At 27.9% G+C, this 25,200-nt stretch overlaps 1 protein-coding gene across 1 annotated transcript in view; it reads right to left on the reverse strand.

Moving 5' to 3' along the window:
• Positions 1–7,114: 7,114 nt before the first annotated feature.
• Positions 7,115–25,200, reverse strand: part of LOC107448008 (uncharacterized) — a 35,837-nt gene continuing 17,751 nt past the window's right edge. Inside the window, exons 4-9 of the mRNA XM_016063103.4 lie at positions 22,128–22,377; positions 19,511–19,761; positions 12,104–12,224; positions 10,672–10,953; positions 9,174–9,716; positions 7,115–8,488 (exon numbers count right to left, since the gene is read on the reverse strand). Of these exons, the coding sequence (XP_015918589.2) occupies positions 8,190–8,488; positions 9,174–9,716; positions 10,672–10,953; positions 12,104–12,224; positions 19,511–19,761; positions 22,128–22,377 (1,746 nt within the window). The 3' untranslated portion in view covers positions 7,115–8,189. The remainder of the gene's footprint in view (positions 8,489–9,173; positions 9,717–10,671; positions 10,954–12,103; positions 12,225–19,510; positions 19,762–22,127; positions 22,378–25,200) is intronic.

Raw genomic sequence — 25,200 nt, forward strand, 5'->3', positions numbered from 1 at the left:
AAAGTAAAAACATAGCAAAGCTTTTAAAATAATGCTTAAGTGAGGAAAACAGAGGAAAACTGACAAAATTTGACGAATCATTAGCAAGGAAGGAGAAATCAAAAATGCAAAACAAGTTTAATTACTAAAAGAAAAAGAAACGCATTCAAAAGCATTTTTGTCCTCCTATGCTTAAAATTTATACTGTGTATAATTGTGTTGTATAATATATTTTTAAGTGGAGAGTAATAATATAGAGTTATTTAAGATGCCGTTATACTGATTTTCAACCCTCAATTGCATTTTCTTTCTTCTCACCAGCATTCCAATAATGCCACCAATGCCATACCCGATGCTTTCAATTTGCTGTTATGAAATATATATAAGCAGGGCCCATGCTAAGCATTCGCCACCTCGCCAAATGCGATAAAATCGTAAATTTGGCGAGTATAATTGTATTTTAGCGAAAGTATTGGTGAATGATTTTTTTCCACTGGAAAGAAATTAAAATTTTGTCAAAATGAATTATTCTAATCAAATCAGTATTTTTTATTCCAATAGAGTAATTTCCTGTCGATGCGCAACATAACCAACTAGAATTGAGTCCAAATAATATTAGCCTGAAACAAACTACCGTAAAACTGTTTTCTATGAGGAAAACATTAATCATAAATTTTTTTTTAAATTTGCATTTGGAGAAGACTTGGCGAATGCTTTTGGTGAATGCCTTTGAAAATTGGCGAATGCTTTTGATATTTGGCTAATTTACTGGCTAATAATTTGAAATCCTTAGCGAGGGTCCTGATTATATTGATTTAATACCAGGTTCATAAAATGTTTTTTCTCCGTAATTTTCATCAAATTTAAGTCTTAGTCCAGGCCTTTTTCTTGTCGATAAACAATATTGTGACGCCTCATATGTTTTTAGAATTCGAAGCAATATTTAGCATTCATCTTTATTTTGAGCATATTCTTTGGCAGTTTGGAATATATTTCTTTCTAATTGCACAAAAAGTGTCAATAACATTTTGCAGCCCTTCATTAAAAATTAATACAGCTAAATAAGTTGCAATTTCAACTTTTAATATTGAATTCTTTATTGAATTCTCATTAATTCTTTTTCTTGCGTAATTTAAACAAATTATTTCAATAAAATAGCTAAAATGATAGTATTTTACTAAAATGTCCTAATAAGAGTGAGCAAATCCATTAATCAATTGAGCGTTGTCCATGCATGTTACAGCGCGTCCTACTTCGAGCGTCGAGTAAAAGTTACACCATATTATGCTATAGCTTTTACGCTTTTACGAAAATAAGTATAATATTTAGGTACAATAATCTTAAAATAGTAAACTATTGAAAAATTAAAATTTTAATATTTTTTTTTCCTTTATTTTTTGAAAATTTTACTGTGTTTTTCTCTTCTTAGATCATTGACGTCTGCTAGTTTATATTTTTCATTGATAAAAAAAAGGCCGTTTATTTTTACGTCTTTTGATATTTAACACTAGATTGCCTAAGGAAGTCATTTTGACTGCTTTTAATTTCAATTAGAAAAACAATGATGTATATAATGACACAATTTCTTAGAATTTTGAACAACATATAGCTTTTTTATTGTTAATATTTACTAATAACTTGTTACATAACTGTAAATAATATAAAGAGTATAAAAAATTTATTTTAAACAAATTTCTTTACACATTATTTATTTTTTAACAATCCAGTCATTTTGACTGCTTTTGAGCAATGTTGGTATATACTAAGTTTCCGTCTTTCAAGTGTTAATTACACTTAAGCTTTATTTAGATGAGATAAACTATTAAAGATGTGTTTTGCTTAATCTAATAACGTAAAGCCACCGGGAAATGTTAAAAATAATAGTAAGTTAGGAAAATAAAGTTATTTTATGCATTTTTTGTTGTTTTTGTTTATGTCGTTCAGTTAAGAGCATCGTTTTGTAGTGTTTCTCAGTACTGATTTACTTATGATTTACTTTTTATTTTCCTTCTATACGAAAAGCGGGTATTCAGCTAGTATCGCAAAATTTTATTTTAACGGTGAAGAAACAGAGTATAGTCTCAAATTTAAGTACTCTAGATAATCGGAATTCCGCTTGCAAATAATTTTATGTGGTTATTAAATGACCATACATTTTGTTTATAATGGCTTGGAAGGAGTGAAAATATGCTTGGAGGAGTATTTCCATTCAGCTCAGAGTTCCACTTAAAATTTAAACACTTTTAAGCGAGTCGAAATATGGTCAAAGTTTTGATTCACAATAAACTACATTAGGTGACAAATGGTGATAAGGACAGAAAAATTTAACAAACCTTTGAAACTTACATTGTCATTTAGCAGATAGCTTCAGTTAAAATTTTGAGTGCTGTAACTATAGTCGGAAAGCTGATGGACGATACTTCTTTTTTTTTTTTTGTCAAGAGCAACTTTTTGCAGCGTTTAGGCAGTAATTGAAACTTGTATTGTTATCCAGCATATAGCTGCAGTTAACATTTAAGGAATCTTGCTCGTCGAAAAGTGAACAAAATTTTGATGGTGAAATCTTTAGAGACAGAGTTGGTAAACACGCAGTAAAAATGAAAATTGCATAAATAGTTTGGCTTCATCGATGGGACGAATGTGAAAAAGTTGATTCCTTAATGTTACGCAACACTCTGTTAGTCTCTATTTGTATTGGTAGCTTTTTCCAAAGTCTGAGTTTTTGAAATTAATAATATAACTCACAAAAAGCTTTAAGAAAACTAGGGATCAAGCTCCCTTTTAACTGTGGATAGGAATCAATTCACAGATTGGTTGTTTACTGACACGTAGAAAAAAAATTTAAGCAATCAGGGGAAAAATTATAACATTTAAAAACATATAAAATTATTAAAAATGAAAAATATAAAATTTGGTAGCAACATCATCTCATAATCTATGATATCATCACCAAACGTGTAATAAAAAACTATTGATAACTATTGTAATGGTTTACAATATTTAAAACATTGCACAGACATGCTAAATTGCAGACATGTGCATTTACTTCCCTAACTGAAAAAAATTAACATTTTATTTCTTATAAGGTATATCAACCCATAATCAATCTATCAATATATAATCAATCGATCAATATATAATCACGAATTCACACCACATTTTAAAATAGCAATTTAAAGGGCCAAAACAATAACATTATCTTCCTCTAAAAATTACCATTTTGGCTGGACCTTTTCTTTCAGCTATTTTGTATATGGACATCCGTATATACGATATTCGAGTGAATGTAGCAGTACATATGGACAAAGAAATAATATATAGTCAAAAAACCCATAAAAACACGAATTCATTTACTTGTAATATATTGTTCTTGCAGCTCAATCTAGATCATGATACATGGAATATAAGAATTCATCTATAGAAAAATGGAATACTGGCTACAGCTTTAGAAAAACGTGCATTAAATCATGTATGATGCCTAAAACTACAAAGATCTGGAACTGACCAAAACTTAAATAATTTACTTAATGAAAGATTTGCCCTTAATGTTGTTATGTAAAATCAAAGTCATTAAGTAAAAAATAAATATTCAATAATGTATATTTTTTTATTGTTTAAAGAAATCAGTGTGGTTTAATTATGTGTTCTTTAAATGGAAATTAAGAAAATAGAATAAAGCATCTACTAAATATCTGTTCATTTTATGAAATGCCTAGTTATTGCAATAACTATGAAAAATTTATACCAATTATAAAAATAATTAGAATAATTCATATTCTTTCGAAATCCTCCAAGCATTTCATACGATTGTTTAGAAAATCTATATAATAATAATATATAATAATTTTTTGCACATCTGCAATAACACAAAATTTCAATCAGTATGGAAAGAATATGCATTATTAGTGTAAAAGTTATTGAGCGTAAATATTTCAAAATGTTCGAAACCGGTATCAGTATCAAAGCGTTATATTTTTCTCTTTAAACATTTTAATTATTTTCATGCAGCCAATTCTTCTTTTATCTCTAAAAAAACATCTAAAATGTAATAATGTAAACTTAACTTTATTATAACTATTTGCTAGAGAACACAAAACAAATGCAAACTTACCGATATTATTTTAATCTTCGCACACGAGCAAACCAAATTGTAACAACGAAAACAAAATTTTATAAGTTCTGAGCAAACGATTTATTAATTAACGATTAAAACGATTTTTAAATTAGAAAAAAAAACATTTTATAATTCGCGATCGCAACGAACTATAGGGGGCGTTGTTGTAAGAGACGAATTCCTGCAATTTCCATTTGAAAAGTTATTCAGTTGCTCTGGAGACGTCTTTAATGTAGTGTGTAGCATTGCAATGTTCCTTCTTTATTGTGACTTATTAAATTTAAAAAAGAAAAATGTTTGATATTCTTATGCAAGTGAAAACAAAATGGTATCTTCTTTTTTTTAGAGAAGGAACATGCATAACTCATCGAAAATTATTTATAAGTAAACAGGAGAAAAATACGTATCTTCTTATTAGAGTTAAAACCTGTGAAATCGCTTAACTAAATTTGATGATGTAACATGAAAGACCTATTTAAACTTTACATTCCATAGTTTTAAGAATCATATTACTTCAAACATTGAAATAAGCAAAAAGTATACGTAAGATTACAATTTTGTGTAATTTAATTTTGCAAAAAAAGCTTTTTGACACCAATTTTTAACAAAAAAATTTAAAGTTTCAATAAAAATCATTATTTGGAAACTAAAAAACGTAAAAAACGCTGTACGAAAAAAAACGATTCTAAAAATTCTTCAAATTGAAATTAAAAACTTTCATGCCGTTTTTTATTTATAATCGTACGTAGAAAACCATTCCATGGAAAATTATCATCAAATAAGAAAAATCATCACATCTGTAACAGTATGCGATCACGAAATCGGAAGTTATCGGTTGCAAGCTTGTTAATAGCAGAAAGGTGAAAATTATTGAGAAATTGTCCTTCAAATGTTTGTTGTGTTCTGTTTCAAAAAGATTTACCAATGTTTTGGTTAGTTTTTTCATGTTCATTCCCTTTTCCTTAGGGAAATTTTGCTTCTTTTTTGCTACTAAGAAAATGGCGTTCGACTCTGCCAATGATTATGATAGAACTAAATGAAATGCCTGATATTTTCAGGCTCCGCTAGAGGGCGTATTCAAGCGTTGCGATAGCGAATCTTGTTTTTAACCGTTAAAGCACTTTCTAAACATTAACATTTTATACAAGAAATGTATCCAGATTGACTTCCATATTTTACAAACTTTTTTAAATATTGCAATACAAAAATTTATGACTTAGTTCATTAGCATTGTGTTCTGGTATATCATATTTTTTTTCCAAAATAATAGGTTTTAAGTTGATAATTTGAAAAAAGAAAATGAATCTTTTGCAGAAATTAGAAAAGACAGCTAATTTTTCCCTTGTAAAAATTTTTTCTTATTTACACACAAAACATTTTGAAACTATATTAAATCTTAAATTTTTTATAAAAATAATTTTCAAGTTGTATAAAGCTATGAAATTAATTTTCAGCACATTTGTTTTTAGTAAATGTGTCGCAATCCTACTCCCTAGCTTAAAAATTATGGAAGAAACTAGATTAAAAGAAAGAAATTTCCAGGTAAAAATACCATAAAACCTAAAACAGCATATTTTTGATTTACTTCATCATTCATTCACCAAGTCATTGTTTAATGAATTCACAAAAAATATTAAAATTTTATGCTTAACAAAGTGTCTGCATATATTTACATTTCTTAACACATTTTCTGTGTGTAAAAAAAAAACGTTGAGCTGATATATTAAAGGAAACTTCTTGTAATAAGACAATTTCACTTAGAAAAATATTAGAACTTTTAGTAAAAAATAGAAAAGGTATGGAAAAAAATTGCATATTTCAGATTTTAAAAATCCGCGAACTTAACCTGAAAAACAAGCACATTGCAATATTTTTACTTCTGAATTTAACAGCAATAATAACTTGTTTAAATAACGAGTTTACAATATCAAGAAAATTTAATAGCCACGTATGAATACATATAACTCAAAACAAAAACAACCCATTAATGAAACAAAACATAATTCATTGACTAGTGAAATTTATTGAGAACAATTGTAGTTTTTTACATAACATTTTTATATACATTTATAACTTTGGAAAAAAATGACACATTTGCAACTTCCAAAAAGTAAATTACTGCTCAGAATTCTTAATATTTATAAATAGAAAATGAATTCATTAATTTAACACTTTATTTATAATCATTTTTAAAAAATGTGGTTTTTGTATGTTTCAAAAAGCCATTTTAAAAAATCTTTAGGAACATAAAAAATCCATAAACGATATACGCATCAAGAAATATCATTTAATAATAACCTTTATTTAAGTTGTAATTAAAAAAAAGTTAAATTACACTTTATTTGTTATAATTTAAGATAATAAAAAGGATAAAAAAGAAAATTTAAAATTATGTTTAAATTATTGAAATTGAAAAAAGTTATTAATCTTTTTAAAATATTAATTTGTACTGAAAGGAATTAAAACAATATACAACAGAACTAACAGCAGGGAAAAGTTTTCTTTAATAAAAGTTTAAATCCACGTAAATATTTAGAATAATCTTAAAGTTTTCCCGTGTAGATGAAAAACTCAGCAATAAAAAAGGCAACCGTTATGGATTTTTACGGTGTATTTTAAAAACATACATAGCACCATTTTGATATAAAAGAATGATTAAATAGAAGAAAAAAATTTCTTTCGTGATTACTTAGGTAGAGATTTATAATTTATTTTATGAAAGCAAATACTACCATAAAATTTAACCTTTTTTAGAGTCTTGGGGTTTTTTCTGGTCTACTTCAAAAAATTTAGCTACGAAATATTTATTACTGTTTTGTAAGACCAAGAAAAGGTATTTGAAATTGTTGTTTTGTCATTGAAAGTTACATCACTAATATTGAATTAAATATTTTTTACCGACAATATTATTGGTGGCAAGCGTTGTGCTCAAATTGATTTTCAGTTTAGTTTTTGAAGAGATCAACGTACTTTTATTGATCAAAAATTTTCTTTATGTAGGTAATTTTTTTATCTAGAGAGTTTTTAGTGAAATATCCAAAATTGTGGATTATGGATTTTGTTGCCCGCGTAGTACTTAAGGTAATTAACATATAAAATAATGTTAAGATAATTAACATATAAAACATTCATATAAAATAATGTCTCTTTCATCATCACATACATTAAGTTCTTAAAAAAATGCAAAAATTAAATTGAATAAATTATTGATATTAAATGTAGATTGTTAAAATTTTCCCCTCCCTCTTAAAGAATTGCTTTGTGAAGTCAAAAATCGAACAGTTTTAATTTGCCATTCTGTTTTAAATTGTGATAAATCCTGGTTGAGTGGTGCATTCCAAAATTATGAACATAAAAAAATATGCAACACCATGAAACTTACATTATGTTTAATGCCATGTTTGGTGACTATCATAAATAAAATCTTATGAAACTTGATGAAACTTTAATTCCTATGAAACTTGAAAGGTTTATTTTCATAACCAGTACCATTATTTTAAGATTCAATAACTTTTAGTTACTGTTTCTCTCTTTACTTTATGTATCGTCAGCTCTCTATTTCAATACAAAATATCTCATAAAACCACCTAAAAGCATGATTTCGAGACTAGACTATTCCAAAAGAAAATTTGAAGGCAAATTAAAGAAATTTTAAATTGGCAAAATCCTAAACTGGCAACTTAAGAATTGGCAACTTAAAAAAAATCGATGAGATAAAATTTATTGCGCATAAAATCTTTCGTAAACAACGATATATCCTTTCTGGAAGAATATGGTCAAAATTTTCGAGTAAACAGAACACTACCAGGAATTTAATGTCCATATTTTGTGTTCGAGAAGTTTTGTGCAAATGAAAATTCATTCGTGAAAGATTTTGAACACAAATTGTAAAAACAATGCCGTTAGAACTTTCAAAACCACACTTTTTAAAACATGATTTTTTTTCCTCAGTACATTACATCCGATCCGAGCACCAAATTTAAGTACTTCCACAATTACACCATGCGACAAATTATAGTGCTTACTATATAAAACACAAACGTGCAGAGCTCAAACGAAAATTCAACTAATAGCTTCAACCTTTCTGTCCGAAGCGTCAGTAAGGCACATGTTGGGCTGTAGTCCTGTGGGGAATAATAAGCTCTGATTCTGCAATATCCATGTCCATTGGCCTCTCACAGAGACTGGCAGAAATTTGCATCGGAAAAACGGAGGTGTAATTGTTGGGCACTATCTTGATATCTTGGTGCTGACTTTGATCAAGATAGTGGTCTTCTTTTGAGTTAGGCTCAATCACATTTGTGGGATAAGTGAGATCATTGATACCATGCTGTTGAGTGTGACTAAAGAAAGAGGAAATCGCATTGGCTGTCTCCCAGTTTGTATTCAAATGACCTGCAAAAAATAAAATGTGTAAGTTCGCATAATGTTTATCATAATTTTTCTAGGTTTTAAATGCTTAGAATTAACTATTTCATATAAATAATTAAGCCATTGCGTATCTATTGAAGCTACTATAAACGATACTAAAATGAAATTAGACAAACATCAGAAGTCAGATTTTTCGATTTATATTTTAAGAACAAGAATTACATGACGCAGAAACCCTCATGTGTCTAAGATTTTTACAGATCTAAAATATTTTGTTTTATTTTATAAGTGTTATTTTTTTCGTGCAATGTATGGACCCAATATTCAAACTGTATAAACTTAAAAAACTGTCTAAATTTTTCTCCTAATATATTTGGTTTAACAAAAATATTATCTGATAAATTTTTTTCAGCATAGTGTTAGTTAACTTTTCAAGAATAAAACTTCAAATGCTTATTTCGGTCAGTATTATAAATCAGTATTTCTCATTTCCTTATTTTTTAAATTTTGGAACAAAGGTAAAAAAAAGAAGAAGAAAAACATTACGTGTTGCTAAAGAAATTTTTTCTAAATACACTTTCAGAAAAATACACTTCCGAATTTAATTTTTCCATATTTTTCATAATTTTAATCTTTCTTAGATATTCTAAGCTATCGATTAAATAATTCAACTGAGTGAAGTAATTTCTCAGAATCATTCTAAACTTACCTTCTTTTTCTGAATCCCTGATCTCATCCGGTGGACTAGCAAAATTATCGCCATTTCCATAATCTTGCAATAACAGATTGTCAATGGCAGCGAAGAATCTCTGAGACACATCTGGGTCGTCTAAGGAAGTGACCACATAATCATCTTTCATCGCTTCACTTGCATGATTTGAATGGCTATAATTATCCTGATAAGTCTGTATGTGATGATCCTGTTCACTCTCTGACCACGTCCCTGGTTTTCTCAAGGGCTGGTCTAAGACTAGAATATCAGAAGGATGTATGACATCTTCTATTTCTGGAAATGTTGAGAACGCATCTGTACTTCTGGGTGACGAATGGTGAATAGGCGTTAAGGGGCATTCGTCTGAAAAGCTGGTTGATAAGTCATCACTGGCAACGGAATGGTGAAGCAGGGGAGGTGGCGGTAGAAGCACGTGAGTGTCCATAGTGTGACTATTGTGTTTAGTTGTAGGATGACCTCGATAAGGATCACAAGAAGAGTAAAAACTTTGGTTAATTCTGTCCATTTCTGTATCATAACCTGTAATTGAGATATTAACAAAGTTAGAAACACAAAAGGCAACTTAATCAAAATTGATAGTGAATTCATAACAGTGGATGCTTAAAATACACCGTTTTTCCACAACAAATTTATGTTTTTAATGCAAGCTTTGAAATATACGTAAACAGTATTTAAAAATAACCAAAAGTTTTCTTCAACAAAAAGTGTCAAAACAACTATATTGTATATAATTATTAATTTTCTAAATAATAACATAATCAGTTATATTTCATATTTTAAACATATATAAAATTAGTGTATAGATAATGGCTATTTTGATAAAGAGAATCTAAGACGTTAGGAAGCATTGTAAGCTGAACCGTAACCAAGAACAAGATCTGCTAAGTGAGTGCTGCTTCTTACTTGTGTGTTGTTGCGTAGTTGCTTTGCACTACGCATGTAGTTGCTTTGCACTAGTGAAAATACCTTCAACTACTCGAAATCCAATTCAATTCAAGACCTTATCTTCACCTTCAGTGAATGAAAAATAATAGTGTGATGCAACGTACAAAGTACCAATCGTGCTTTAGTTCTTGCATTTTTTTAAAAAAAAACTGTGTCAGTTTATTTTGACTAAAGATTGGATAATAAAAAAGTGCAAGTCTTATTTTTGATTGCACGAAGCTTTAACTTTACTTTTTCTTAATAAATACTTCAAATACACAGAATATCGGGTCAGTTCAACTACACCGAAATTAGCCAGTTTTAAATTATTAAAACTACAGCAAATCATCAAATATTAGTCAAAAGAATGATATTGTGATTTGCTTTAAAACGTTTTTTTTCATAACGAGTGTCATAATAGTTAATTTGTGAAAATTTATGTCTGTTCCTCATTAAAGAAATACGTATTCACATAACTTGAATTATAAAAATTCCTTTAAGGTAAACAAGTAAAAACGGGAGGGGAAAAAAGTACACGCTTAAAACTTACCATCACCGAAGGAACTATAATAAGCTTGATCAAAATCAGATGCAACTTTGGCTGCGAGTCTGTAAGATGTTGAATGGCCGTAAGAGCAGGCCACGTCCTCTAGCACCTTGTCAATGGCTTGAAAGACAGAGCATTCGGTAGGCATACTCTCTAAATTAGTTACCATCAAATCACTATAAGAAGATGGTTCGTCTTTGCTTACAGCTGCAAAAGAGCGACAGCCCACAGTGTAGTTTTTGGAACACAGACATTCGAAGGGAGGACAGGAACATTGAGTATCACCTGAAAAGGATTTATTTATCATCAATTATAAATGATTATTTCGAGAAATCATGTGTGGAATACTTTTGAATGAAATGCGTTAAATACACCTTTTAAAAACCAACCATCACAATTGTAAAAAACTCACTAAATGGCGTTTTTTCTACGCAGATTATAAAAAAAGAAATTCAGTTATAATTTACGTCAAAATGACGTCATATGTCTAAACTTTAAAAAAAAAATGTCTGCTACGTTAAATAAAACGAAACTCTTTTTTGAAGTTTTTAACGCCTGGTTTTTAAAAAAATCCAGTTAACAAAAATAATTGCGCTATTGTGCTTAACTATGACAAGCTATAAAATATTATACGTTTAATTTAGATTAGCTGAAAAATTTAATCGAAATATTAATTTGCTTTTGACAAAAAAATATATTAACCCTAAGTGCCCGAAATTACTACTTTCTAGAAATGGGCCATACACATCATAAACAAGCATCCTAAGCAAAAGCATCCTAAACTAACATTAGCTATTTTTTCGACATAAATTTGACTTAAATTATAAAGTATTTTTTGCTTTTAAAGTTTCAGAATAGCACACGTATCGGACGTTGGATAAAATGTGTTTATCTTTATTTTCATTTTAAGCTTGATACAATAGTTGTTTTTCGTTGTGTCAAGGAGAACGCACAGGTTTTTTTTTTAATTATTGATTATCATTTAATTTGCATTCATCAAGTATTTAAGTAAATACTGTTTAAGAATGCGTTTTTTTTTTATGAAATTTTACATTATTTAAGAATTTGATTTTAAAGTTCAGATTTCGCGTTCTAAAAATTGAAACAGAAAGGTTTTAGTCATTTTTATATTTTATAATTTTTCTGTTAACTTGGGAACATTAATGTACGAAATGTCATTAAAAATTGCAGATTATACATTATTCGGTAAATACAATCATCGGTCACCTTCAAGATGATAACCAGTTAACTTTTTGTGTAGATCGAATAGGTGGTCAGATTTCAGAAACATTTACCAAAAATCAAATATCGAAGAGATATATATTTTTTATAGCCCTCATTAAAATAAATCATGAATTAAGATAGTTTTAGAACTAACCCTTTACTTAGAAAAAAAAGAAAGTAAGAATTTGTAAGTACAAGATTGTCTACGTACCATTCTTCTTAGAAATTTGAAGTTGATGATCAAGTCTAGCTAGTTTGTTACTTTCATAAGAAGAACTATTTCGCCTCCAAGCTGGATGCATATCTGGTCTTTTATTCTCCTTCATTGGTATCTAGAAAGAAAAAAATATTAACTATTTAACTTTTGCAGTTTACTAGGAAACACTGATCCGTATTTATGGTGAAATAATTCTTGCAAGATCTCGTTTTATTATTATTTCTCTAGTGTTTCAAGTACAGTTTTAATTTTGAAGAATTGTTCTATTTTAAAATTTATTAAAGTATTTGTTATTATTATCATCATTATTATTATTATTATCAATCGAGTATTAGATCTCATCAAGATTTTTTTTATTTAAAAAGATTGTAAATGTTGCATTTAAAAATTTCAGTTGCTTCATAAATTAACGGTAGGTTAATTTATTCATCGATTTTTTTTTCATCGAAATTTCATCGATGATTTTATATAAACATTTTAATACAAGCTGAATTCTTATCTGTGGAAATTCTCTGAGATGATTGGCACATAAATTGCTCACATGGTTGATTTTATTAAAGCACGCAACATTTATCTAAAGTGCTCACACAAAATTCATATTCTTTTAGCTAAGAAAGACGCATAAATAAATGCATTTTGAAAAATGAAAGAATTTTATTGCTTAAAAGATTCCATGTAAGTATTTGTAATTATTTTTTAGCCTTTTTTAATACATTTAAGAACTATAAATCTTAAAAAAGTCAAAAAAAGAAAATATTTTAATCATTTTTATGCTCACTTCTAAATCAAATCGATTATTCTATGAACTCATGAAAGGGTCGTTTGCGAATTTCACTGATAACTATTATTATATAAATGGACTAAAGTGTATCTTTAGAGACTAAAGCCAATTTTACAAGATCCTGTGACTTAGCATTAAATGTGTTTCTGATGATCATGTTGAGTTCAGGTTTCGTCACGCCAGTTTAAAAGACTTGGTGGCGAAAATGGGCGGCATTTCCATCAATTCTTTGTGTGATAAAATCATTTTTGATACTGATTTGGAAAATATTTATTCTGTATTGTTCTAAGCACGACTGAGAAACTATATCATTTGGTGATCGTGAGAAGGAACAGAATAATTTTTTATAGTGGTTATTTGTTATATCTTAAATGATCTTTTGTTCTTAAGACCTGTATTTAGTTTGTTACCGAATTTCTCAACAGTGGTAAGTAAAAGTTAAATCTAATATTTAAATATGTCATCCGTACTATTGGAAAAATTTAATTTTATGGATATTTTTCTTACATATAATATAGAAATATTAAACTTTAAATTTTAATTAATAAATAAAACACTTTTACATTGTGTATAGTCTTCACAGGTACAATAATACTTAATTTTTTTCTGCCTTTCATATCTTTGCATTATGACTGTAAACATTTTAAAAATATTATCAAAAAAAGTAAATTGAAACTCAAATAGTTTAACTTATACATAATATGGCTGAAACTCATATGGTTAATTATAATGTTTTACTAACTTTGAGTTGATGTTTCCCAAAAACCTCTTTTACATTCTCAACCCTTTTTAAATCAAACTGAATAAGAACTTAATAGCGTTTATACAACTAATGTAGTTTTCATTGCACATGGACTTTTCTTATTGCTTATGTACGATATTTTTTGATTGATTGAATGTTGAACTTAGAATTTAAGTTAATCCTTTAAATAATACGATTTTAAACATTGAAAAGAAAATGTGTAATTGAAGCTGCATTAGTTATGTAAAGTAAAAATTCAAAAAAAAATTTAATAGAAAAGGAGCGATAGTTTCAAATAACTTTTGATCTAAGCATTAGATTTTTACGTACTGAGACTCAATCTTAAATGGTTTTAGTGAATAACTTTAAATATACCAATTAATTAGTGCAGACATTATTCTAAGTTACGAAATCAAACTCAGAAACGTTCTCTCTCGAAATAAACAGGCATTTTTTTGATGGAATCAAATTATTGACCGTCTAAATATAGAAGAAACTCAAATTGATAATCAATTGATAGTTAACGCAAATCCTTTTTTCCACCAGTTTTAAAAAGCTAACAATATACAAAATAATTTATATTTCAAAAGAGTTCAGTTATGAAGGATGAAGAAACAACAGTTCAATCAAATTGGATCTTTTTAACACTTCTTTTTCTTTATTTTAATAAAAACTAAAAACTCTAACATACACCTTTTAGCGATAAAATAAATTATTTTACGTCCGATAAAAGAACTTAAATATTGTAGGATAAAACAAGTAAGTTTGCTTTATTCAATACGCTTCGTTCGTTAATACAATTTCTTGCTTTGAAACAACTAAAATTTTTATTTTGAATAGAACATTTCTTAATTAATGTGAAGTTAGTTCTTTTAGTGTTTCTATGTTTTGACAAAAACTTGTTTCATGACATCCCGTATGCAATTTTCTTCGAAGAAACGCATTATACTTACGTCAAAAAAATAAAGTAGCATTTCGAAAAGTAATTCTCTTGTAAAAATTCATTTGTAATTTTTATAGTATCATTCTCTTTGAAATTCAAAAGGGGAAAAACTAATCTTTTGAATCCTTTGTATGAATTTCAGAGTCCCAAACAAACAATTTATAATTCCTATTTCATAAAAGAAAACGATTTTATTTATTTAAGAATTGGATTTAAACGAAATAACCATTCGCATGCGCTGTATTTCTGCCCAATTTTTCCGCTCTTTTTTATGAGAAAGAATCTTAAGAAAAATTGTTTGAAAAAAAAGAAGCATTTGGAACTTAAAAGAAGAGATATGCTTGAACGAAATAGCAGCTTCAAAACTTTCGGGAGAACGTTGTGGACTGGAAATTTCCCTGTTTTCACCGGATTGCGGTAGAATATCGCTAAATTCAATCACAGAAAGATGCAGCGGAGAGTGAAAACGGTTTGTTTGTCAAGGTTCCAGCTGTTATCTTTCCCACTCGCTCGACGATCTTGCATCACTGGCGAAACGGTGCGCCCTCTTTCGACTGAGTAACGAAGCGAAATGGTTAGTTTTCTCATTACATTTGTTCTGTCTATTTTTCGCATGTTACGTTTGTGCGGAAGGAATTCGAAATATTTACGTTAGCTGATTTCCGACAAGACTACCTGTTTCTTCATTTATTCTTTCTAAACGTGCCAATGAATTGATTTCTAAAAATCTTTCAATATTCCCTCCCATTTATCTATAAAAAATATTATTTACTAGAAATTTTTCCGGCAACACTTATCGATTTAAAAGCAAAATTGTTCAGCAATATATTTGCATAACGTTTAAAGACATTTCCAAAGACATTTAAAGACATTCATACCCCCTATTAGGCCAGTAAGAGCCAATTCAATTTTGGTGTTAAATTCCCCCCCCCCCTCAAATATTATCCTATGTAATTCATAAACAACAATGCTTTAAATAAAGTAATTATTTCATCAAGATTATTTAAAAATATTTGGATATATATGCTGTTCTAAGCATAATAACGGGATTTAAGTACATGATTTTATATTAAAATATATGCACTAAAAATTTATTTTACTAAAACCAAAAATAAATTGAAATAATAATAATAATAATTAACTTTGTCACCTATAGTTGTTTTTTACAAAACTACTCATATTACCGAAACATACTTATTGAAGCTTCTGTTACAAACCACTTTGAAAAATTTTAATAAGCATAAACTTTTAGAAAAAAAGAAAGCAAATAACTGTTCTAAATGTAAAATATCACTTTAAATAACATGTTATCAAATGAACCGAAATCATAGAATTAGAGGTTTCGTTTCTAGTTTTAGATAATCGTGCTAGAAATACGAGTGACTAAAAACGTAGCATATTTAACAAATAAAAAACCCTCCCAGAATTTTTGTTCTTAAAACCGGAAGCTTGTACATTTTCATTTTTTCCTTCTTTACAATTGCTTGTTATAACATGTTTTTTTCTCTCTTTAAGCATTCTATACCTCTCAGCTATGAAACCATATTAAAAAAAGAACAAAACTATGTAATAAACATCTACATAATAATCATAAAAGCTTCTCCCAATTCAGCTAAATGTTTTAGGTGCAACAAAAACAAAGATAAGAAGAAAAAAAATTCCCCCAAGGTGAATTAGTAAAATACCAATTTTTCGAGATCACTTAAAACGTTCCACCCAAGTTTCTTCAAAACTCATGAATAATAACAGTCAGCGCCATTTTTTTTTTTTTTTTTAACAATGCACATTGAAGATATGTGTCTTTCTTTAAGCCTGGAGGAATATCGTCTATATTCGGCAATTGTTAACAAGGACAATTATTGCCAAAGTGGCTCCATTTAGGTGCTTTTCCGCCAAATGATCGACCTACGGTACAGGTAATAAGTGTTCTATCGTTAACTTGCTCTATTGCGGTATGGTGCTTCGGGTGTAGGTCCCTTATTAAAGGTGTCAAAGGGCAGCCATTCCTTCGTTCAAAACATCGCTCTTTTTTTCCTCTCTACTGAAAGCATGCATAATTTATTTATTTCGATTTCAAGTTGGAGATGATGGAATAAACAATAATACACAGTCATCATCGCCAGTTAAGAGAACGATGAAGTAATTGCGGTATTTGTCATTTTTAGATGAATGAGTTGGCGTTATAAAACACCGAAAATTGAATTAAGTTTTTTCGAAAAATTGCATTTTTATCTATATTTCAGTTTTTTTTATTTAAGTTACAGGTATTCGCCAAAACATTAAAAGGGGAAGGAAGCGGTATCCTTTATTAAATCAAAAGTAAAAGTATACACTACTTTGAAAAACACTCATCGTTTTGTTTTTATTTATGTCTTTTAAACTTCTAATGTGCAACAACAACAAAAATTAATTCTGGTCTGTTATTATTTTTGAAAGCGCCTAAATTTGTTTAATTAAGCACTTTTTCTTTTTTTTAAAAATTTGATTAAATAATGCGATAAATATTTTCCGTATTTTTACGCTTATTTCTTTAAAAAAAAAATGCTGTTATATTGAAATATTAATCGGAATCACAAGAAATTTAAGCAAAGGTATTCCCATTTATGAATTGCATTATGAATTGCATTAGATAAATGCACTGCATGAGTATTAACAATTCTTTCTTAAGAGAAAGACTACAAAGATACAAAAATGAACAGAAAGATTTACTAAAGAGATTGCCTGAAATTATTTCTTTACATGGATAAGCTATTTATCGATAGTGGTTAGTTAGATTTGTATCCAGTTTCTGGTTTGCAAAAATATTTTAAGAGTATTTTGTAAAATTTCTTTAAGTTTTGCTCTCTTACATCATCAAGCCATTGTTCTTATATCATTAAGCCATTTCCATATTTCAACTTATCAAGCTTAAAATTACTTCGTGAAAAAAAACATGAACAGTCATGTGCACCTTAGCATTTTGAGAATAAAGTGTATGCGAATCTTTGAAGCAGGATTCAAAATAGCAAAGACACAAATGTAATTCCTTAACATTAAATAACGTATCCCGTTTCTTCAGAAACAGTTTCCAAAGTATTTTAAACATAGTCTAAAAAGTTTCTACGAGAAAATTACGTTTTAATTTTCTAGATAATTGTTTAAGCTATTTAAGAACTTTCGGTTTCTCGAACTTCAAATTTTCTAAATCAAACTAAAAAAACTGAAAATTTCCTAAATCAACTGCATCAAACTAATCCCGTTTTAAGAAGCTAAACGTACTGAGCTCTCTAATTTAAACACTATATTTTAAGCATACACATATCCTTTACTCTCCAATATTAACTTCCACGATTTGAAGATAGGAGTTAATATCTTTTTTCTTATCTAAATCATCATAATGACAAGTTCACAACACGCAAAACTGATAAACAACAAAATGATAAACTGTCTACAAATTTAAAATTATAGCCAGTTGAGTACAGCACATAGAATACAGTGCATGTTCAACAAATGATCATATTCTTTTCTTTTCCTTTTTAAGTTTGTAGACTGCTGAAGCATCATGAACTTACAATGGTTCTACAATTCGCTTTGCGTGTAAAAGCCATTTGATCCGGGATGTTGTGTCTACAAGTTTATGGGGTATTTTTTCAACGGATCCTATTTTAAGTTAGAATTAATATTTAATCAAATAGAATTTTTTTTTTTTAAAAAAACTTGAAATAATTATGACTTGATTCTCTCTAAAATAGTTCCTAATTAATTAACCTTATGAAGCTTAGTATATTTTTTGTGCTTGTTAATATATAGTTTTAAAATATAAAATATTTTTAAAGCTCCTTATGAAACTTAATTTTAAAAAATTGTTATTAATGTAATTTTGATTGTTGAAGACTAGATTTTATAAAATTATGAAATTTGTAGGTTGCAGATGTCGTAACTTAGTCAACTGCAGAGAATTTCAAGCTTTATATAATGCATAATTTGCTTTGCCATCAAAGGAACATATGAAGTTTTTAGGCATTGCAATACTAGAAATACTATATTTAATTATTTCTCTAAACATTTATCTTATCAATTAATCTTCTTAAGAAATTTAATATCATTTCTGCATGTTAATCTATAGATTAAAAAATAAAACTTTAAAATTACTTAAGAAATTAAAATAATAAAAAAAAACTGTTACAATGGAACTTTTATTTTTAAATGCTGAAGATTTTGTAACTTTGCAGATTGCAGTAGACCGATAAACTTTCAATCTATGCATAATTTGCTTTGAAACCATTTGGTCCTGCTTACTATTATTTTGGTTCTGCCTATTTTATTTGATTTTTCCTGCTTATCTTAATTTTGGTTAAGATTAAAGTTTCAGCTAATAATAGTTTCGCGTTACAATTCTAAAAATAATGATAATTAGATTTACCATAAACATTTATCTGTAGACGCTTAATAAAGTTTCTGCACATCAATATATAGAATTTCTTAGAACCAATTAAATTTGAATTATGAAAACATTCGACTTTACTATAACTATAATTAATTCTGAGCATAAGATATGAAACACGATACTTGAGTTCCACGCACATTGTTGTACAATGATTCGTGATTATCCATAAGTATACTTATTTGATATTATGACACCTTATAATATTTTTAAATTTATAAACGAATAAATAAAAATCACGTTTTAAAAGCTATACCCTCGTCTTTTTTTTTCATTTTATCAGAGTAAATAACTGAACCCGTGATTTGAAAATGTTCCTAAAATAAATTAGGAAAAAATATATAAGGAACACCAAATAAATAAGGGGGGAAAAACTAAATTTGAAATAATTTGCAACTTGTCCATAAAAAGCTCATTTTAAATTGACCATGTTTGTAGTAACCTATAGTAGTCGTATAAATAATGAATGAGAAATTTACCGAATAATTAATAGTTCGTTTCAAAATACTCACATGTAATTCTAAACTAATAGCATCTTGAATATTTTTTGTCCTCCTATGCATTTGGAGGGGTGAATGTAAGGTGCGGCGAGCCTCTGCCGTGGCCTTAGGCTCTGGTTTAGGATGATCGTGGCTGCCTTTGGCTTGGAAAAAGATCGCATGTTCCGTATGTCGCCAAAAGTGAGTAACCGGGTAACCACAGTGTCCTCTGCATGCAAGAACTTCTAACCTGCCGGAGCATTTACGATTCGGACAAGGTTTTCCTGTAAAATATTTATTTATAAATATTTTATATTAGATCTTAATTATTTTTAAATTCTTAATTAATTTATTATAAATTGTGAAAGAATCTCTTTACTATATATCAAAAGTTAAAAATGATCCATTTAAAAATATTTCATTGCTTAAGAACTTCTTTTTATTATTATATTATTATTATTTTAATTATTATTTTTTTATTATAAAATTATTATATTACGAATAGTAATTTGTAGCTAAATAAAATCATACCTTGCTATTTCTCTATAGTAAAGAAACTAGCTCAGATTGAAATTTTTTTTAGCGTTTTAAGAATTGTATACCAAGGCATTAACTTTGATAAAGAACAATAAATAATCAATATCTATTGCATTTCTTTTAAGAAAAATTTTTCAAAAAAGAAAAAAAGGGAGAGAGAAAGTGATGTCAAAGTAATTGCGTTAAGAGCTTAGAGAAATTACCGTCCTGTCTGGTATTGACATTTCTGGTAATAAAATTTAATTTCGGCTTATAAAACTAAAATATACGGTATTTAAACCATTTATTTCAATAATTTTTTCATTCATATGGTAATGATTTATAGGAAATTTTGGTTTTCCAAATTATAATTGTTAATAACCACACATTTAAGTAAAAAATAAAAAACTGAAAAATAAAATGAATTTAACCGAATAAATGGTTTTTACGCCTTGTTATAAGTTATCGTGATAAATTACTAAATTTTACCTCATTTATCACATATTATAAGAGTTCATTTTACCAAAATTATTACTAAAGCGCTTAAGAAAAAGTTAAAGCGCTTAAAAGAAGTTTTTTAGGGTTGCCATAGTGCCAGGAACACGGTAAATTTTACCATATTATAGTAATTTTAACCGCACTTTTTTCTCTGTGGGGAACAAAATATTCGACCACGAGAAAATTGGTAATCCGCACGGATGCAGATTTTCGAAAATTACTGAACTGTTTTTTAAAACGTAACAATTTTCTTAAATTTTCTTTATTTAGTTCGTACGCATTTTAACACAAAGATATTTTGTAATTTTTAATATTTTAATTTTGAATTACATTCAAATCTGGTTTTAAAAAATTATTCCAACTTAATTTGTTCAAAAATACAGCCAGCAATTTTCAAAAAGGAAAAAGAAAATATTATTCAAGATTTGACTACTTGTTATGACGTGCATATTGACACTTTTTCTTAATTACTTATTTAAGCGTAAACACAATTTTTGACAAGACAAAACTATTTGAATTTTAATTTCAAACTCCAAAATTAAGTTTTCCATGAAAAATGAGTAATGTCTAAGTATTTTTAAGGAGTAGAGATTTCAAATATAAACAAATACTTTAATGAACACTTTTTTTATTAATTTCTCAGCAAAACAGAATCAAAATTGACGCCAAAATTTTCTAAGAAGAAAAGTAACAAATATTTAGGTTTAACCAGGAATGATCGACAAGTTTTATTTGGCTGAATCTACTATGTATTCTTTTTACTAAATTTTTACTTGCTAAAATTAATTTTAACTATTAAAAGTTTCTATTATACGTAAAAATAATATTTAATCATAATGTTTATTGTGAAACAATTCACTTTTGAAAATTATGGTAATAATACACTGCAAATATTTCAGGATCAAATTACGGTATAAAGTACTGACACTGTGGGTAAATCATCCATAAAATACATTTTTACCGTAAAATATTACACTTTTATTTTTACAGTAATATTTATTTAATTAGAGTGATTCAGTGATTTTGCGGTAATTATTATTGCAAAAATCACGGTATATCAGATTTTTTGTTCCGTAATATGTTCTGCTAAAAATACGGTTTTATGGTAAAAAGTACTGGCACCCTGAATATTTGTACTTCTTACCGTGTACATTTTGTACATTTAAGGGTGTTATTTCTTTACAGTGTACTTGGTGCTTATATCTATTTATGCTATTATATGTCAGATAAATTTTTCGATAAAATGTTAGTTTTCTGGTCATAAAATTAATTTTAATTTTGATAATCAATTAACTAATTTCACAAATTAATTAAATAATTAAATTCTGAAAACAAATTAAAGTGAAACTTATATTTTTATACTTAAAGAGCTGAATCAACTAATCAATATAAACGAAAAATAAAAAAAATGGAAGCACGAATCATAGCTTGAGGGAAACTTTTTTAAATGTAACAGACTCCGCTATATTTCTCTTTGGAAATCCCAATCTGACCAATTTCAGAGCTGATTGTCATAACAAATTTAGATGCAGGGACTCTAGTTAAAACTATGCTGTATTATAATAGTTTATTTAAATATTTGCTTTATTTATATGAATAGAAAAAATTGAATTTAAAGAGAAAAAAAATATTTTACCTTGTTGCTTTTTCCGTGCTTTATCACATATAGCTGGTCTCAAATGTACTTTTTCGCCGGAATCAAGAGTACATCTTGCGCTGCACACCAGCACACCGAGACATGACTTTTTTAAAATGTGTACATTATGGTTGTTGGTATTGCGCATGGCCCACCCAGAACCGTGCCTTCTCGCTTCCTCACAATCAGGCCTATATACATAGCGGCAATGACCATCAGACCATTCTTGAAAAGAATCATAACTTGTCACCTGAAAAGAATTCATAAATTTTACTTTTATTAAAATAAAATTAATTTTAAGCAACTTCAAATGGCTTTTCAAACCAAATCTTAATTAGTTTTGGAGCGTGTTGAGTAATAAGAAAGTGGAAATTTACTGCAACGCTTTGACGAAACCAAGGAGAACCATAAACAAGCAATTGAATCCTTCTTAAATATGAGAAATAAAACGAAAGCATGATTCGGAGTTTCAAATGGAAACTTGATTCAAATTGACACGTTTTTTAAAGTTAAGGCGAATTCTCACCATTGTTTGATACCGAGGAAATTTTTCATGGCGTTTCTCTCCATATAACCATAGCTGCGATTGGTTTTACTTATCTGTCACAAAAGCTAGATTTTCTTAGATTGTCTTATTAATAGACTTTAAAAGTCACAAAGTTCATTTATACACTAGTCTCTTCGAAAGTATGTAACCATCAAGTTTACATGATCAAAAATTTCGACCTTACTAATTAATGAAAATAACTACCATTTCAATATCAATATTAAATAAGTAATTATCTTTTCTAATTAGTATCAATAATAGTATCCGTTTCAGGGCTATTTTTTTACGTTATACTACTACGTTACATTTTTTTTACGTTATACTATACTTGCTTTTCCGCCATGAAAATTTTTATCTTCACCACTCATAAAAATATGTCCTTTCACTATTATTTTTCAGTATTACTAGTTCCTAGAGTGAGAAAAAAAAGTATGGTCAAAATTAGCATAATATGGTCGATATACCGTGTTTCTTTCTCGTTGTGAAAGCTAAAAATCTTCGTAATTTTTACCAAAGTGATTTGGTATGTTTTTTGCTAAAATTAACAGTAAAATATGATTTTACAATGCGTCATAAAATTTGGTGAATGTAATTAAGTTTAGTAACTTTATCATGACACCTTAGAGGACGGATTAAAAACCATTTATTCTGCTCAATTTATTTTTCACTTTGTATTTTTTATTAAATGTATGGTAATAAGAACTATAATTTTAAAAACCAGAATTTCCATTAAACCGTTACAAATGGCGAAATTGCCAAATAAGTGGTCCAACTGCCATATAATTTGGTTTTATCAACTCGAATTATTATTTTTTTTTTTACCAGAAATGTTATTACCAAACAGCACTGTAATTTTACCAGAATTTTTTTCTCCGTGAAAATAGTATACGTTTTAGTGCTTTTTTTTACATTTTACTACTAGTTAATGCTAGTCTTTCTGCCATAAAAATTGTTTTCTTTTCTACTCATAAAAATATATCCTTTAACCACTAGCCTTTACGTTACGACTGATTGATGCTAGTTTTGTGATAAATTAATCGTTATATCAGATTTTCAACTGATAAATATGCAATCTTTTATTTTTGGCTACTACTAGTTAATATTAATTTTCTACTTTATAAATCGTTATCTTAAAAAAGGGGGTATATTTTAATGAGTAGAAACTCATTAAAATATACCCTTTTACCACTAGCCTTTGCGTTACGACTGATTAATGCTAGTTTTTGCGTTTTATTAATCGTTGTACTCGCTTTTCTTCTCATAAATATACATTCTTTTACTTTATTCTACTGCTAGTTAATATTAATTTTCTGCTTCATAATTCGTTATCGTTTCTAATCCTAAAAATATATCATTATATAATACTACTGGTTTTTAAGTTATTACTAGTTAATGCTAGTTTTTCATCTATATAAATCTTTATCTTTACCACTCATAAAAATATATCCTTTTACGACTAATTTTACGTTTGAACAAGCAAAAGTATGAACAAATAACATTACCTTTCCAATTTTCTTTTCGTAAAAGAAAAAAAAAGGAAAAAAGAAACATTTTCTGAAGCATTATTACGGAGCATTTAAATGGTCACTTATAGGCAATTCTCTTATTTAAGTAGAGTAAAAATTAGGGAAGGAGCCTTCGAAAGAACCGATCATTATCTAATGACTTAACCATAAATAGTCCCAGCGGGTATTTGGCGCGCCTCAGCAGTTATTTTGTGGCGCAGGCAATGTAAGCCAATGGTGACGCCGGCCATCACTTTACTTCAGTTAAAAATGAAATAACACAGCGAAATTTCTGTTTAAGAAGGATTTGAAAGCAATCCATCTGTTACATAATGAGTTAATAAGTTTGCGAGCTTTGTTTAAGTACCTCAAGGAACAGAACCTTACTACAAAGAACGATCCCTCCAAGTGTTGGTAAACTTATCAATAATAATGTGCTTACTAAAGTACAGAGACTAACATGTTATGACAAGAAGTGTTTAATAGTGACGTGTGAAGTAATAATATTGTCTATACCGCAAATATGATTTAAGATGTTTTTATCAAATTCTTCAATAACTCATTCTTTTTTTCCTAACAATTTGACATATTTGTATAACATATATAATGTTATCAACATAACATATATAGTGTTATCAACATAACATATATAATGTTTTCAACATATTTGATAAAAGTATGTAATGACTATAACTAGTTATAAAAGATCAAAATATCAAACTCAAATAAATATAGTAGTCACTCAAACATTTAGTAACAAATCAATGCTTAGAAATATATATAACCCTTACTAAAAGTCTTACACACACTTTAATACAAATTAATAAAAAATTTAATATCTTTAAAGAATTATTATTAAAAATGTTGATGCCAAATAGATAAAATTAATTTTATTTACGTTTTATTTATACACTTAATTATTATTTAAGAAAAAGGGGAAAATTTGAAAAAACAAATTGAGAATTTAACACCCAAAATAAAAAAAGGTTCTTTTTTCGCTTAGTTTAAATTATTCAAATTA

The sequence above is a fragment of the Parasteatoda tepidariorum genome, chromosome 6 (assembly GCF_982258835.1).
Source record: "Parasteatoda tepidariorum strain Cologne lab strain chromosome 6, Ptep-v5.0, whole genome shotgun sequence".
NCBI lineage: Eukaryota > Metazoa > Arthropoda > Arachnida > Araneae > Theridiidae > Parasteatoda > Parasteatoda tepidariorum.